Genomic DNA, 15629 nt, shown 5'->3' with positions numbered 1-15629 from the left:
ATTGGGTCACTGCAATTCCGATGTACCCAAATTGGCCTTTTCCTTTGAGACAGGCCTTTTATGGCTCACAGGTCCTTCATTTCCTCCTCTTTCTTTGGCTCTCTCCTTCTCTTTCCCTGCAGCGATGGCAACACTGCTCTGCTGCTGTGTGGCACAGCAACCTCCCTGTAATGAGCTGTGCTTCATCAGTTTAGTTTACACCAATGCTAAGTTACTGCCTGCAGAAAACAGACAACATCTCATCTGTTAAATCTTCATTTAGTCTGTACACACACAAACAGCATTGTACCAGGAGTGAACAGGTAGACTCGGTGGAAATCAAACCTTCAGTGTTATATAATGTTATGACAATTTAACTGTTTATTCTGGTTGTTGTTATTAACATGAGCTTTCTATTTCTAATAGATTTTTCTGTGTGTTGATGCTCCTCATGCTTTTGTTTGTATGCTTTCTCTATTTGCGGCTCTGTTTTGTTACAGTTGGAGACAAGGTGCCTGCTGACATCCGTATCTGTTCCATCAAATCAACAACTCTGAGGGTAGACCAGTCCATTCTGACCGGTAAGACATGTCTGCTGATGACATCACAGCCAACACATGATTTCTCTCTTTCCCCTGATAACTTGGGTCTTGTTGAATTGATTGTTAAGATGTTATTTTCTTGTTAAACCTCAACATTTTGTTGATTAGTTTGCTTTACAACTGTGACATGTTCATTTTACATCTATAAAATAGCTTGGCTGAGGAGTGCACATATGTTGGTATTTCTTTGGTCATGACTTACTGACTAAGCAAGTCTAACTTTCCCCTTCTTTTTTGGTCATGTTTATTTTATACTTTTACACATAGGAAAGCTGAAACACAACATATTGCTTATAATTTTGTTATCTTTTAATACTTTTTTTCCTCTCATATGTTCAAGGCTGTGCCATTCTATATTTCCCTTCAAACATTTAAATCTTTGATTACATGCTAATTATTCAGTAATAAAAAGAAAGTCACACAGGGTTGAAGGTAAAAATTTGAATCTCTCTTATTTAATGTAATGGACAAGTGAGGTTGCTCATTGTTTTCATACAAAGCCTTAAATATCACCACCAAGTCCTGACAGGTATAGACACAGTCTGTGACTTTTATGAAAATAACTTTTGAAGCACAGGAGACATAATCAGTTATTTGCTTCTAATGGTATTCACCAGAATCCACACAGCTGTCAATCATGTCCATCACGGCCTGTGAACTGTGTTCAAACTGTCAAACTTGGCAGCGCTGATCAAATATGAATCAAGATTCTGTTATTGCATCGACTGTTTCTCACCTCAAATGTTTTCAGAAACAGATTTTAGTGTACGGTTTAGCTATAAAATGAGAATGTTTGTGACCTGGCCACCATTTTGAAAACAGTCAAGCATAAAACAAGCATCTCCCACCTGCAGGAGCAAACTTTCTTATTTTACAGCTTAACAGTACGCTAAAATACATTTATGAAAATATCTAAGGCAAGAAATAGGCAATGCAGAAACAGAATCTTTATTCATACTTGATCAGCGCTACCTAGTTTGATACTTTGACTACAGTTCCCGGGCAGTGATTGACAGCTGTGTTATAGAGTCTTTGGCTCTGATTGGTTGTTTTCATTCACATGCAGCAAGGCTAGTGCTGCAGGCTATAAAGAAGAAAGAGGAATATGATTTTTCACATATTGTCCATCTCATGTAGTTCTCTTTGGATATAGTAACAATGTCAGCAAATTTGAAAACTGTAATACTTTATAAAATTTCCCAACTACAGTTTAAAGTACTATATACCTTGAAATTGTTTTCACATATATGTCCGTGTCTGTACTAAAATGAAAATTGAGCTTTGGCTGCACTCCTGGCACAGTGCATTCCCCAGCTTTAAATCAACTTCAGACTCTACACTGATGCTCCCTTTTTTTTTTCAAAATTATAGCACAAAGTTATCCCACGTAATCCAAGATCAATGGATCAATTCTCCAGCTGTGTTTGAAGAACCAGAATAGCTGTATGAAAGTCAAAAATAAAGATGGTTTGAGCTGGCAGCTGAATGAGCCCAGAGGTGTATCATGACACTTTCCAATTAACATGTTTGCCTCTGAATTGAAACATTCATGAGGATATGAAAGATCAGTGAGGCAGCATGAATGATCAGCTCCATAGATCTCTCTCTGTCAAGATAATTGGCGGTGCTTTGTTCCCCAAGATCATCTGCAGAGACACATGCAAACTGATTTCACCTGCTGTCTTCTGTTGTCTTTGTAGGTGAATCTGTCTCCGTCATCAAACACACCGACCCCGTGCCCGACCCCCGTGCTGTCAATCAGGACAAGAAGAACATGCTTTTCTCTGTAAGCTTGAATCTGCAAAAGTTATCACACATCCTGTTGATGTCCTTCCACTTCTTGTTTGTTTAGTTTCTTTTAACTTCCTGGAAAAACCCGCTCCTGTTGTAATTTCAAGATGTGTGAGATGTAATCAGATGTGCTCAGACATGTATGTGTGTTGTTATTTCAGGGTACCAACATCGCAGCTGGGAAGGCCGTGGGTGTGGTCGTGGCCTCCGGTGTTAACACAGAGATCGGCAAGATACGAGACGAGATGGCAGCCACGGAGCAGGAGAAGACGCCCCTGCAGCAGAAGCTGGATGAGTTTGGCGAGCAGCTGTCAAAGGTCATCTCCCTTATCTGCATCGCCGTGTGGATCATCAACATCGGCCACTTTAATGACCCTGTCCATGGAGGCTCCTGGATCCGCGGGGCAGTCTACTACTTCAAGATTGCCGTGGCGCTGGCTGTTGCCGCCATCCCTGAGGGTCTTCCTGCTGTCATCACCACCTGCCTGGCCCTGGGCACTCGCCGCATGGCCAAAAAGAACGCCATTGTCCGCAGCCTGCCATCCGTGGAGACCCTGGGCTGCACCTCTGTCATCTGCTCCGACAAGACAGGAACCCTGACCACCAACCAGATGTCTGTCTGCAGAGTGAGTCTCCCTCACACACATACACACACACACACACACACACTCTGTCTTGGTGCATTGCTGAGCAGTTTGGTCGTCTGTGCTTTGTCATCTTTGTTGTCCCTGCTGGTGTTTGAATAAGATGACAGCAGTTGGAGAAACTGTGACTGCGTAAGTCACTTTCAATACATTTGTCAGCTAAAATGCTAATGCAGTCTGTGCAAACAGAGCGCGTGGAGTGTTCCTTGTGATCAGGTATTCAGGTTATTTAACGAGAAGGCAAGATACCGCCGCTCCTCTAATCTACATTGAGCTGTTGGATGACTTGCAGTGCTGCTGTTGCATAACTGACCTTGCGTCACCAAGCTGCAAAGCAGCCAGCCTGTAGTTCCTTTTTCTCTCTGTGTCAGTGAGTGGCACCCCAGCAGTGCTTGGCCCCACATTAAGGCATTTCAGCATTTATTAAAGTTTAATCCCCCTTGGATGCCCGTTCAGTGCTTTCTCAGAAGTTTGGCAAAGCCTGAATTAGATTTGTGGCATTAATTTACAGTTTTTTATCAAACAGTTGTTTAGGCTTCTGTTTTGTTTGGGCCACATGTTGTACTGGCTTTGATTAAATAGCCTTGTGATGGTGCAATTACTGCTGTTTTCAGAGATTTATGGTTATTCACAGAGAGCCATCGATGAAACTACTGAAAAGAGAAAACATTTGCTCTCAGGACATGCAGACCAAACCGTCTAAAGGGTTGTGCTTGTTGACTCTTGTAACAAAAAGAAAAAAAACTTTCAGGAATTTTAGATAAGGAATGTATTTTTCTATTTCACAGATACATAAATGGCACATGCAACATTTTATGAATGAATTATTGCAACGTGTGCTAATGGCTAAATGAATGAAAACCTGCACACAATTGTACCATGATTTCTTTTCTTATACAGTGTTTTACTTCTTGGAAGGGATTGGGTCAGGTAGGGTGGACAACCTAAGTTAGTATTGAATGTTTTTGATTGGCTATTGTTAATCTTGAAAGCTTTTTTTTTAATGAAATAAGTCAAATTGAATGCCCATTGCAGTTATCATCCGAGAAAAAAAAAAACAGCAACGGGATTTGACATTGGTGAGTGTGCATGTGTGTGTATGTATACATGTATTCCGTGTATTATGTTGTGGGGACACAGATCTGTTTACACAGTCACAGTCACAGAAAACTCATCATTTAACTTAAAACATTTTAGATCTAAGACTTAAACCCATTTCCCATTGTACAGAAAAAACCCCACTAACGTCTGGAATTTTGTCTTCAGTGGGAAAAGTTACATTTAAGGCTTTAGGTTACATATAAGTTACATATGTTGCTGGGACAAATGACTCAAATAATGCAGTAGTCACAGTATTTATCAGCTCCAGGTCCGATCAGCAGTGATGGAAACATGACACCCCAGTTGACACACTAATTTTTGGCTCTATTCCAGTGTGACCATCGATAACTTCTGCAACTCTTAGTCATCGCAGCCTCAAATTCTATCTTTATCTGTCCAAGAAGCACTCAAACATCTTTCCAAACTTGTCAACGCTGTGTTTGAAAGAGAGACTGAATGAGCAACAGATATAAGAAGTAACCACTGTCACATTTTCACAGGCCTCCATGCTGCTTTCTACTGTTAACTAATCCTGTTCTCTGGTGCGATTGTGACACACCAGAAAAAAAGACAAAGTCATACTTGACTACTGGCACTGGTAAAGGAGTTTGTCAACTATTTAGAGGGGTTTCCTTTATGAAAAAAACCTGCATATACACACTAATTTTGGTAAGACAGGAGCATTTGGACAGGATTAGGATTGGATAACAAAGTATTTATGTTTAGGGTAAGGGTAAGTCTCCAGGAAATTAAGTCACTGTAATGTCCTCTGTAGTGATGGAAACAAGACTGTGCGTGTGTGTGAGAGAGAGAGAGAGAGAGAATGAAAGCATCCTTCGGGAGCAGGCCTGGCACTGCGGCTTCTTCCTTTTGGGCACAGCGTCCCTCTTAACTTTCTCCTTGGCAGCCTCTTGTGTTTACTTATGGAGAGAAACTAAACACCCTTTTCTCACATTAGGCAGTTGGCCACCCAGCCTGGCCCTCACAGAGACACTCTGTAACACTGCAGGCTCATCTTCTGTCTAAATGAGCCCTCACTCCGCAGGGCCGCCTGGGATTTCTGTGGTTTCTGCTGCCACCTGCTGTGTCAGGAAAGAAATGAATCAAACACTGACACGATCACACGAAAAACTCATATTTGTTCTTGTCCCACCTGCTCTCTTGTTCTCCAGATGTTCGTCATCGACAAAGCTGAAGCTGACAGCTGCTCTCTGTCAGAGTTCACCATCTCAGGTTCTACGTACGCACCTGAGGGAGAAGTGTGAGTACTTCACAGCTGACTACATAACAGGCAGATCTAACTGAAAGCTCATGTAGAGGATTGTAGCTATAATGGAGTGTATGAGGTTAAAGATAGCTATTTAAATGCAACAATAGAGAAGATTCTTATTTTTAACATGTTCTGTACACAAACAGGTTAATACTCTACTTTCCTTCAGGTTCCAGGATGGTAAATCAGTGAGACCTTCCCAGTATGATGCCCTGGTTGAACTGGCTACCATCTGTGCCCTGTGTAATGACTCCTCTCTGGACTTCAACGAGGTCTGAACCCTGCCTGCAAATCACTTTATATAATAACGTCATATATCAACATAGCTGCATATACACATATGCATCCAAATGCACATCCATCATGTGCAGGGCAGCTTCAGGAGATTAATTTGAGGTGCAAATAGGCAATGCTACCAATTTGCACCCTGACACATGAACATTGGATTAAAAACAAATTGACAAGAGAGAAGGGCGTTTTGGGAGGCCTTTTTGTGGTATATTTTGTCAGTGTGGATAAGGGGATGAAGTACCTTTTACTTCAATAAAATTACAGATATCTTATAAGAAAATGACTTTGGTAGAAGTTAGCTATTAGAATATTAATTGAGCAAAAGTCTTAAAGTATCTGATGTTTTCTATACTATTTTCTGTAGTATCAAAGTACTTGTTGGTAATAAAAAAGCATGTTGTCAGAATTTTGAGAATTATAAAGTGTATTTCTTTATATGTAAAAGAAAATTAGATTTTTTTTTTACAACTAGATGATTTAAAGAAAAAAGTTTCATTTTCCCCTCCTTTCTTTTTCTATTTTATAACAAGCAACTGAAATGTTTCAGGGAAATATATTAATGTAAAAGTTTACATTTTATTTTAAGATATGCACAAGAGTAAAAATGAGAGTTGGCAGAAATATAAAAACTCAAGCAAAGTACAGATACTCCCAAAAAATACCAAAGTAATGTGTGTGTTAAAGTATTATTACTTTGTTACATTATATCACTGTATTTTGTTGAGTATCACTAACAGATGTATGGTACCAAAATCTAATCATTATCTGCCTGCTTAGTGTGACATTGATGTGTTGCAGTTGCAAGGTTATAGTAAAAATAATTGCATGATTGTTTCTGCTATTTCAGGTGAAAGGTGTGTACGAGAAGGTCGGGGAGGCCACAGAGACCGCGCTGACCTGTCTGGTGGAGAAAATGAATGTCTTTGACACTGAAGTCCACAGCCTGTCCAAGATTGACAGAGCAAACGCCTGCAACTCAGTGAGTGACAGCAGCTCCGTCACCTGCACACGCTGCAGATTTCCACTGCTCCCACTCAGCAGGTTTTTCTCACTCTGTCTGTCCTGTTTGTCTGAGCAGGTGATCAAGCAGCTGATGAGGAAGGAGTTCACCCTGGAGTTCTCCAGAGACAGGAAGTCCATGTCTGTCTTCTGCACCCCCAACAAGTCTCGATCTTCCATGGGCAAGATGTTTGTCAAGGTACACTGAGAGAAACATGTCCGGAGGACCTGTCAGTGGCTCTGCTCTGGATGCCCGACAGTCCGCTACCATGTTGTGAATATTTTATTCCTCTGCTGTTGCCCACAGGGAGCCCCGGAGGGAGTTATCGAGAGGTGCACTTACGTCAGAGTCGGCAACAACAAAGTTCCCATCACCAAAGGCATCAAGGAAAAGATCATGTCTGTGATCCGTGAGTACGGGACAGGTCGTGACACCCTGAGGTGTTTGGCTCTGGCCACACGAGACAGCCCGCCAAAAATGGAGGACATGATACTGTCCGACACTGCCAAATTCTCAGAGTATGAGGTAAGTATTAAATTATTTTTATTTAATATAATGTCTGGTACAATTGCTTTGAATATGAATTGGAATTTATTATCACACAAGATGTGATTTAAAAAAAAAGTGGATAATAAAAAACATAGCAAAAATTGTGCACGAGAGGTTAAGAAATCTGAAAGGGCTTATAGTAAAAACATCCCCTCCAGAATTAACAATCTATTCAAATAATGACGGTAATTCTCTCCCTAACATGAAGATAGATAGATGGAATATCTTAATTGTCATTGTACAGATGAATACAATGAAATTCAATTGCACTGCCTGACCGGGGCTCAAATGGAATAAAAGGGCATAACAACATAACAAACAAACAAATGAGTAGTTATAATAATAATCAGAAATGGAACAGACACATAACACATCAACACAGCTAATACATTATTTACAGCACAGGTGGGTTTTTTCATGTTATAATAAAATTAGCTGGTTTTAGTTTCTACTCAGTATTCATCTTTTTAACAAGTATTTTTATTAGATTTTTTTTAACTGCTTGTATTACAGCAAAAAACAAACAGTAAATAAGTAAGGTCCAATACATAACATTCATAGCAAGGCATCATCTTAATAAAACTGCTAAGACAGGACTTCAGATTGAGTGTTTTTTAAGTACTAAAAGAAATAATCAGTGAATAAAAATGCTACCTAAACAATTATTGATGGTCCAGAAGATAGAAAAAGAGAAACAGCAAATGAAAATATACATAATTATGTTGCCATCAACAACAGAAACAAAGGTGGAATATTTTCCTTTAATTGTAGGGTATTCTTTAATTAGCAAATTTTCAGTCATGTCTTTGTCTCTCTGCGTCCAGTCTGACCTGACCTTCGTCGGCTGTGTCGGCATGCTGGACCCTCCCAGACAGGAGGTGGCTGCTTCTATCAAGCTGTGCCGCCAGGCCGGCATCCGCGTCATCATGATCACCGGAGACAACAAGGGCACAGCTGTGGCTATCTGCCGTCGCATCGGCATCCTGACAGAGGAGGACGATGTGGAGCGCATGGCCTTCACCGGGCGAGAGTTTGACGAACTCTCACCCTACGATCAGCGCGAGGCTGTGACTCACGCTCGCTGTTTTGCCCGTGTCGAGCCTTCCCACAAGTCCAAGATTGTTGAGTTCCTGCAAGGATTTGACGAGATCACTGCTATGGTATGAAGTCTGAGTTTCTCGCTGATCTTTATTTATTTATTTATTTCTGCTTGCCACTGAAAAGATGCCTAACCGATGGAGAGAATCACATTAAAAATAAGAACCCAAGCTAGTATTTTTGATGAAAATTGGTCAAAATGGCTTAACCAAATGTCCGCTGTAAGGCCTAATTTTGTATTGCAGCAACACACAGATGTTATGGGCATATTTTCCAACTTAAATTATGTTTTTTCTTTTAAGTAGATTTTGTAAGTAAATGGATATGCGCTTTTGCACGTGTAGGTGTGTATATGCCTGCATATGTTCATGTATGTGTATATGGATGTATATATGTGCAGATTTTGCTTTTATTTAAGAGGGACCTTTCCCTAGTTTTTTAGTTAATTTTGGTTTATCTAAAGCATGTTTCGTGTTTGCCGGGCACATACGTATGTGTCATTCTGTTTTCAGTGTTCTTAAAAAGAAACCCTAACAAAAAGTAAATAAACAAAAAAGATAATTCACTTGTTGCTCTGAAATTTGTGGGTATTTCTTGCAAAAACATGGTGTAAAGTGTGTGGATTTGCTTGTGTTAGAGCAAAAGAAATCATTCTTCTGTAATGAAATATTTCTCCACAGACAGGCGATGGAGTGAATGATGCCCCTGCCTTGAAGAAGGCAGAGATAGGCATCGCCATGGGCTCTGGCACTGCCGTGGCCAAGTCAGCCTCTGAGATGGTCCTCGCTGATGACAACTTTTCTTCCATCGTGGCCGCAGTGGAAGAAGGCAGAGCTATTTACAACAACATGAAGCAGTTCATCAGATACCTCATCTCCTCCAATGTGGGCGAGGTTGTCTGGTGAGTTTCCTGAGGAGCAAATGACCCAAGAATTATGTAAATTTTTGTTCTTATGATTAAGGAGGGTTGGATTGTAATAGATTGATTTGATAATTGACAAACCCCGAACATGTCATTATAGTTGCTTACTGTTGTTTCTCTTGACAGCATCTTCCTCACTGCGGCGCTGGGCTTCCCCGAGGCTCTGATTCCAGTCCAGCTGCTCTGGGTCAACCTGGTGACCGATGGCCTCCCTGCCACCGCCCTGGGCTTCAACCCCCCAGATCTGGACATCATGGAGAAGCCTCCACGTAATGCCAAGGAGCCCCTCATCTCTGGCTGGCTCTTCTTCAGATACCTGGCCATTGGATGTAAGTTGAAAATGGATAGGAAAGGAAGGATGATGTCAATTTCTGGAGCCGGCGATAGCTGTAGCCAGAGGCAGTATGTTTTGGGGTTGTCCATCTGAGTCTTGTGAATTTAAGGGCACCTTGAGGGAATTTTTCCTAATTTGGCACAAACATTCACTCAGACTCAAAGATGAACTGATTAGATTTTAATGGTTTATGGGCAAGAACAAGGTTACTGTGACCAACCTTCTCATTCAAAAATTTCACACAAATGTATTATAGGATAAAATGATGAAGTGCTGACATTTTAAATCTAAGAAGCCAAAGGTCAACTTGTACGTAATATTCTGCAAAAACACTTTTCTGGCCATTACTCAACCTCATATCTCAGAAACGGACACATTTGGTGAGATGCTGAATTGGTGACACTGATCATGGCTGTTGAAACTGTGCTGATTGTAGGGATCTTCAGTGCTGCCGGGGGAAGGTAGGTAGCTAGGTGTGTGTGTGTGTGTGTGTTTTTACAGATATGGATGTAAACAAGTGCAACTTGACAGCTGCGCAGAGGCATACAACCGTTGGCAGTATCTCTTGTTACATATATCAGAAGAATCTTTAATTTACCTCCATGTAGTTTTACAAATGAGTCATGATGATGTTTGGTGTTTTCGCTCTCAGGCTACGTGGGCGCAGCCACAGTGGGAGCTGCTGCCTGGTGGTTTACTCTCTCTGACGATGGACCTCAGCTCACTCTGTACCAGCTGGTAAGTCTGCCTGTCTGAGTGATCATCCCTCAGCTCCCCTCAGCTCTCTGCCTCCCCCTCACTCCCCCGCCTTCCTCCCTGCAGAGCCACTTCCTGCAGTGCGCCCCAGACAACCCAGACTTTGACGGCCTGGACTGCCACGTGTTTGAGTCGCCCTACCCAATGACCATGGCCCTGTCTGTGCTGGTCACCATCGAGATGTGCAACGCCCTCAACAGGTAAAGAAGTGCCTCTCGGAAAGATGGACGCTCTCATCTAGGGATTATTTCCACTCAGAGAAGGAAAACTACAAATGAATTAACCATTTGTGTTGTCTCATATGTCCAGTCTGTCCGAGAACCAGTCTCTCCTGCGGATGCCTCCCTGGGAGAACATTTGGCTTTTGGGGGCCATTTGCCTCTCCATGTCCCTCCACTTCCTCATCCTCTATGTGGAACCTCTGCCTGTGAGTTTTACAGAATCAGTTTTTTCAATGATGGCTTGATGGTGCTGTCATTTTAAGAGGAAAGGTCTGAAATAAGCTGGCTGCTCTACTTAGTTACTGCAGGTAGAGTTTCAGGAGTTATGTGGTCTTATGTGCCCTCTAGTGGTTGTATGGCTCTATTACAAACATGCAATAGAAGCTGATGGGTAAAATACAAGAAAAAAACACTGTCATATTTCCTTTATTAGATCGCTCACAGCAAGAACACAGTGAGGAGACAGGAGTATGATGTCCCAATAAATGTCCCCAGTTTATAGCTAGATGTTGCATCACAGTACATGATATGGATCTTAAAATATGTAAGTTCAACATTTTGGGAAATACACCTCTTTGCTTTCTTGCTGAGAGTTATATGAGAAGATTGATATCACTGTGATATCTGAACCCTATGACTAAAGTTGTGGGAAACAGCGACCCTTTCTCCGTCCAAAGGTAAATATATAACCCACCTACCAGCTCCTCTATAGAGCTCACTAATAATATGGTGGACTGTTTCTTGACACTGTGACTTCCTGGGGTCTTATCCTCACTTTGAGGTTGTGAGCAAACTAGCTTCGATTCCAGCCAGCAAGAAAAAGTCCCCCACATATCTCCCTGTAAACTACAAATGATCATTTTTTACCCTCGGCTTATTGTAAGGATTAAAGAGGCCCTATTATGCTGGATCATATTTGCATTTTGGGGGTCTACTAGAATAGGTTTACATGCTTTAATGTTCAAAAAACACATCATGTGTCTCATACTGCCCTCTGCTGCAGCAGCTCTGTCTGAGCTTATGTCCCGCCTCCCGAAAAGCCCGGTCATGCTCTGATTGGTCAGCTTGCTCACTCTGCATATTCGATTGTATTTGTTACATTGTGATATCACAAAGTAAACACTTAAAGTCAAACGAGCAATTTCGGGCAGTTTGGGAGCAGTGTCTTCTGAGGGAGAGAGAGCTCCCTTTGGCTCAGACTTTTTTACTTAGGAGAGTTTTTACAAGCACAAAAATGCTACACAAAACAACAAAGAAGGGGAAAAACCCAAAAGCATAATAGGTCCCCTATAAGTCACTATGCCACCAGACTCCAATACGCACACCTACACACCTTGTGGAGCTTCCAGTATGTACTGCAGGGTTGAATATGATGGTGACCTTAGGAAGGGTAGAGGTTTATCTCCAACAGGAGTTACCTGTGCGGACAGCCATGTCACCTCATGTTGTTAAAAAAAAAGCAGCTGTGATGGTGAACGTTGTCATGCTCTCTCTCAGGTCATCTTCCAGATCACCCCTCTGGATGCAACCCAGTGGATGATGGTGCTGAAGATCTCCGTGCCCGTCATCCTGCTGGACGAGCTGCTAAAGTTTTTGGCCAGGAACTACTTGGAATTTGGTAAACAGCTGGAGAAGCCGGCCAGAAAAGGCCACTCTCTGTCTGCATGTGCCGAGGGGATCTCCTGGCCCTTCGTGGCCATCTCCCTGCCCCTGGTGCTGTGGATCTACAGCACCGACACTAACGTGTCCTCCGTGCTGTGGCCCTGACTGACTCCAGCACACCACCCTCCCTGTGCACCAGTGTGACGTGGACATTAACACACACATCTAACACAGTTACATTAACGCAGAACAACTTACAGTCAACACCTGCACCTGCTCTGACGCTGCTGTCAGATCTTTTGTATTTAGGACATTTTCACCGATACATATTTTTGGGCGGGGCGCCGGGGTTTAGTCATATTTTGATGACTTTGACTGACATTACGTCCACGTCTTTTATTTTACCATCATGCTTTTCTCTCTCTCTTGATCCCCTGTGTTGAACAGTTAGAGAAGCCTACCGTGTTGGAGCTGTGTGTTGAGCTGTACAGAGAATTTACACTATTTTATGATAATTAATATTTTGTAATTTTTGGGAGGGGCTGTGGGGACGAGAATGCTGGGTGTGAAGAGAATGTAATATTGAGGACCGTATAGTACTATACTAATTTTGGGGGCAAAGATTTGAATAGATTTGCCCCAGCGTGACTCTCTACAGTCATTTTTTGAGCTCCATGCGTCGTCATTCATTCTTTTCTGCATTAGGCAGAGCACAGCTACCTCAATGCTGTAATAATATGATCATTACTGTCCATTTGTCGTATCAATCATTTCATAGATTAGCACCTGAAGTGTTGAGGTAAGCATCATTTTCTTTTGCAGTAGAGACAAAGCCCTCACACACATTTTTATGTTCTTTTTTTACTATATATATATATATATATATATATATATATATGTATATATATATTTCTTTTCCTGTGTGGAGAGGAAGAAAAGACAAAGACATGTTACCAGTTTGATTCAGAGCAGTTTTTCTTTTTGATAAAGCCTGTTGTAAAATTTGTTTACTTGAAGAAAATACAGTTTTGTCTTGATTTTTATTTTTACGATTTGAGATTCAGTCTCAACTTTCAGTCTTTGATTTTGCATCTTAATAATCTTTATAATGTATGTATAATGTGCACATACTGTACTTGAATATGTAAAAAGGCACCAAGAAGCTGTTAGTCTTATCAACTGAGCACAACGTGGATGAGCGGTCATTGGAAGAGTCTGTATATCTGTACATAGCACACAAAGTAGAAACTCTGTATAGATTTTTTTTTTGGTTGTTGTTGATGTCAAAATGCTCCATACATTTACACTAGTTTACTCAAGCTTGGTCTAAGCCTCTCTGCATGCCTGCTCCAATAATATCAGGCCAGCGAGTGCTTTGATATTCTTTTTATTTTAAAGCTAATTGTTGTTTCTTCCAATGCCTTCCACCTGTTTACCTGCAGAGTGAGTACACTTTAACCTGCATGCCAACTAGCGCTCTCTTATGTGGTTGCAGCTTTGCAGTCTGTCATTGTGAACGTGACAGCAATGACAGCTCCTCATATATTTTGATAGGACTAGCAGTTTTCTAAAGTATACTTTTTAATGGTACAAGAGTAAGAGAAGGTGTTTGAGAGTTTGTAAATGCCTTCAATGTCACTAAGTGCCAGGTACACACTGAGGAGAAATAGGAGCCTTTTGCATTTTGAACCGGCACTGTCACAGGTGCCGGTTATTTTTGACTGTAGTCTGGCAGCATGTTTTGGCAACTGGCAGAGACACTGACATTTAAGTGCCCCCACACCATCACAGGACGTGGTGTTTTTATTTATATTTTTAATTGCATTTGTCATTTTATCTAACTTCTGCTTGCCTGTAGCATGGCCTTAATATATTTGCTCTTTTTTATTAAAGTATGTCTTGATGAATTTCAGTGATTTGCTACTCAGATGCGTTTACTTTGGCCTGTGATTCTCCACTGATGTGATCTCTTCCTCTCTCTTCTTTTTCTTTGCAGCAAAGGCCAAGTAGGCCCAACCTCTCTTCTAAATTCCTTGCAGAAACTTTGGTTTTGTTTTGTGTTGTGCATGTGTGTTTTGGGGCAGCACATCTTTACAAGAGCTGCATGTCAAGTTAATTAATATGAAGACAGAGGCTCGTAAAGTTCCTACATCGTTTTTATAGAATGGCCATGAATAAACGTCTGATGAAAACTAGCCAACGCCACCTCATCAGTCCTTCCATCCTCCTGCATGAAGAGCCTTAGATTACAATTCTCATGCCATCTTTTTAGACAAAGATCTTAGTACCGTGTACAGCAACTTGTACAATATTCCATGGTGCATGTCCGCTGAATCAGCCATCTGTTTTACCAGACTTGTGTAATAGACAATGTATAGTATTGGTAAATAGAATAGACATTCGTCAGATAGTACAAATGTTAAATAAGCTCAAAAAAACAGTTCATCTTTCCTAAGGAAATACTTTTATGGAATATTTAAAAAACTAAACAGCCTTTTTTTTCTGCTTTGCACTGAGATGTGCAACATGTTTGGAGCAGATTTTGCCATATCTGGGAAGGTGGATGTGCAGCGGTGCAGTGATGCATACGCTTTACCATGAGAACGGCAGGCAGTCCCTCCGCTGGCATTTTTTGCCAAACTGCTGTACTGTATTTTCAGAGATGATTGTACAATGTATCACATGAACTTTGGTTTCAGGTAAATAAAACTGTCGTACATGAAGAGTTTACTCACCATGCTTCTTGGTGTCATTTGAACAATGTTTAATGTAGTGTGTTGTCTACAGCTTTAAATAGTAACTTTGTTGTTGTCCGTATTTGTTTTTCTCTGTGTAAGTGACTACTGCGAACAATAATTTTTGAAGTTGGTCCAATATTAAGCAAAACCCAGCAGTGGCAGAACAAGCTGCAGTGTAATCACTTGGGGCTTTTATGCCCCCTCGATGTTTGTCCACTGAAAGTGCTAATTATTGCCACTGACAGGCTCAGATTATTATTGTGTCTGACAACATTGCAGAAAGGATCCCAACAGAGATAGACCTTTTTTGTTTAACCAAAAACAGCCTCGAAATTACCTTTGCCAAACCCATAAGACTTCATTTAAATAAACAGTCATTTTAGCATGTATAGAGCCGGCAGATTTTCACATCCAACTGCCTAATTTAAGGGTTTATTTTAACCGAACCAGAGTTGGCGATTGTTGCAACAGAAAGACAAACCAAGAGTTTTTGTGAGTTTTATTTTGTTTCTATTAACTTTAAATTAAGTGGGTTAAACAATGATAAAATTTATGTTTAGTTAATGCGGGGTCTGGTGGTTTTGGCAATGGTGATTTTGAAGCCATTCTTGATTAATTGAAAAAAAGTTTTACTCTTTTAACAAAAATGTCTATCTCTGTAGGGATCCTTCCTATCATGTTGTCAAAACACTAATCTGAGCCTGTCAATGAAAGAGAGGAGATGATTCGCT

The 15629-nt window shown here is 41.1% G+C and overlaps 1 protein-coding gene across 2 annotated transcripts in view; it reads left to right on the top strand.

Annotated features, from left to right (window-relative positions):
* The window catches only part of atp2a2a (ATPase sarcoplasmic/endoplasmic reticulum Ca2+ transporting 2a), a 32844-nt gene extending 17961 nt beyond the window's left edge, over positions 1-14883 (top strand). Inside the window, exons 6-21 of one of the 2 annotated variants that reach the window (XM_042488854.1) lie at positions 480-560; positions 2282-2367; positions 2534-2998; positions 5290-5378; positions 5557-5659; positions 6526-6657; positions 6757-6876; positions 6985-7203; positions 8052-8387; positions 9006-9226; positions 9374-9576; positions 10234-10319; positions 10404-10537; positions 10647-10764; positions 12056-12176; positions 14157-14883. In XM_042488854.1, coding sequence (XP_042344788.1) covers positions 480-560; positions 2282-2367; positions 2534-2998; positions 5290-5378; positions 5557-5659; positions 6526-6657; positions 6757-6876; positions 6985-7203; positions 8052-8387; positions 9006-9226; positions 9374-9576; positions 10234-10319; positions 10404-10537; positions 10647-10764; positions 12056-12176; positions 14157-14170 — 2528 coding nt within the window. In that variant the 3' untranslated portion in view covers positions 14171-14883. Of the gene's footprint in view, positions 1-479; positions 561-2281; positions 2368-2533; positions 2999-5289; positions 5379-5556; positions 5660-6525; positions 6658-6756; positions 6877-6984; positions 7204-8051; positions 8388-9005; positions 9227-9373; positions 9577-10233; positions 10320-10403; positions 10538-10646; positions 10765-12055; positions 13026-14156 lie in introns of those variants that run through there. The other variant, XM_042488853.1, reaches the window with a different exon arrangement.
* Positions 14884-15629: the final 746 nt, after the last annotated feature.

The sequence above is a fragment of the Plectropomus leopardus genome, chromosome 6, assembly GCF_008729295.1.
Source record: "Plectropomus leopardus isolate mb chromosome 6, YSFRI_Pleo_2.0, whole genome shotgun sequence".
NCBI classification, from domain to species: Eukaryota; Metazoa; Chordata; class Actinopteri; order Perciformes; family Serranidae; genus Plectropomus; species Plectropomus leopardus.
The sequence above is the reverse complement of the archived record's forward strand: the minus strand, read 5'-3'. Positions and strand labels throughout refer to the sequence as shown.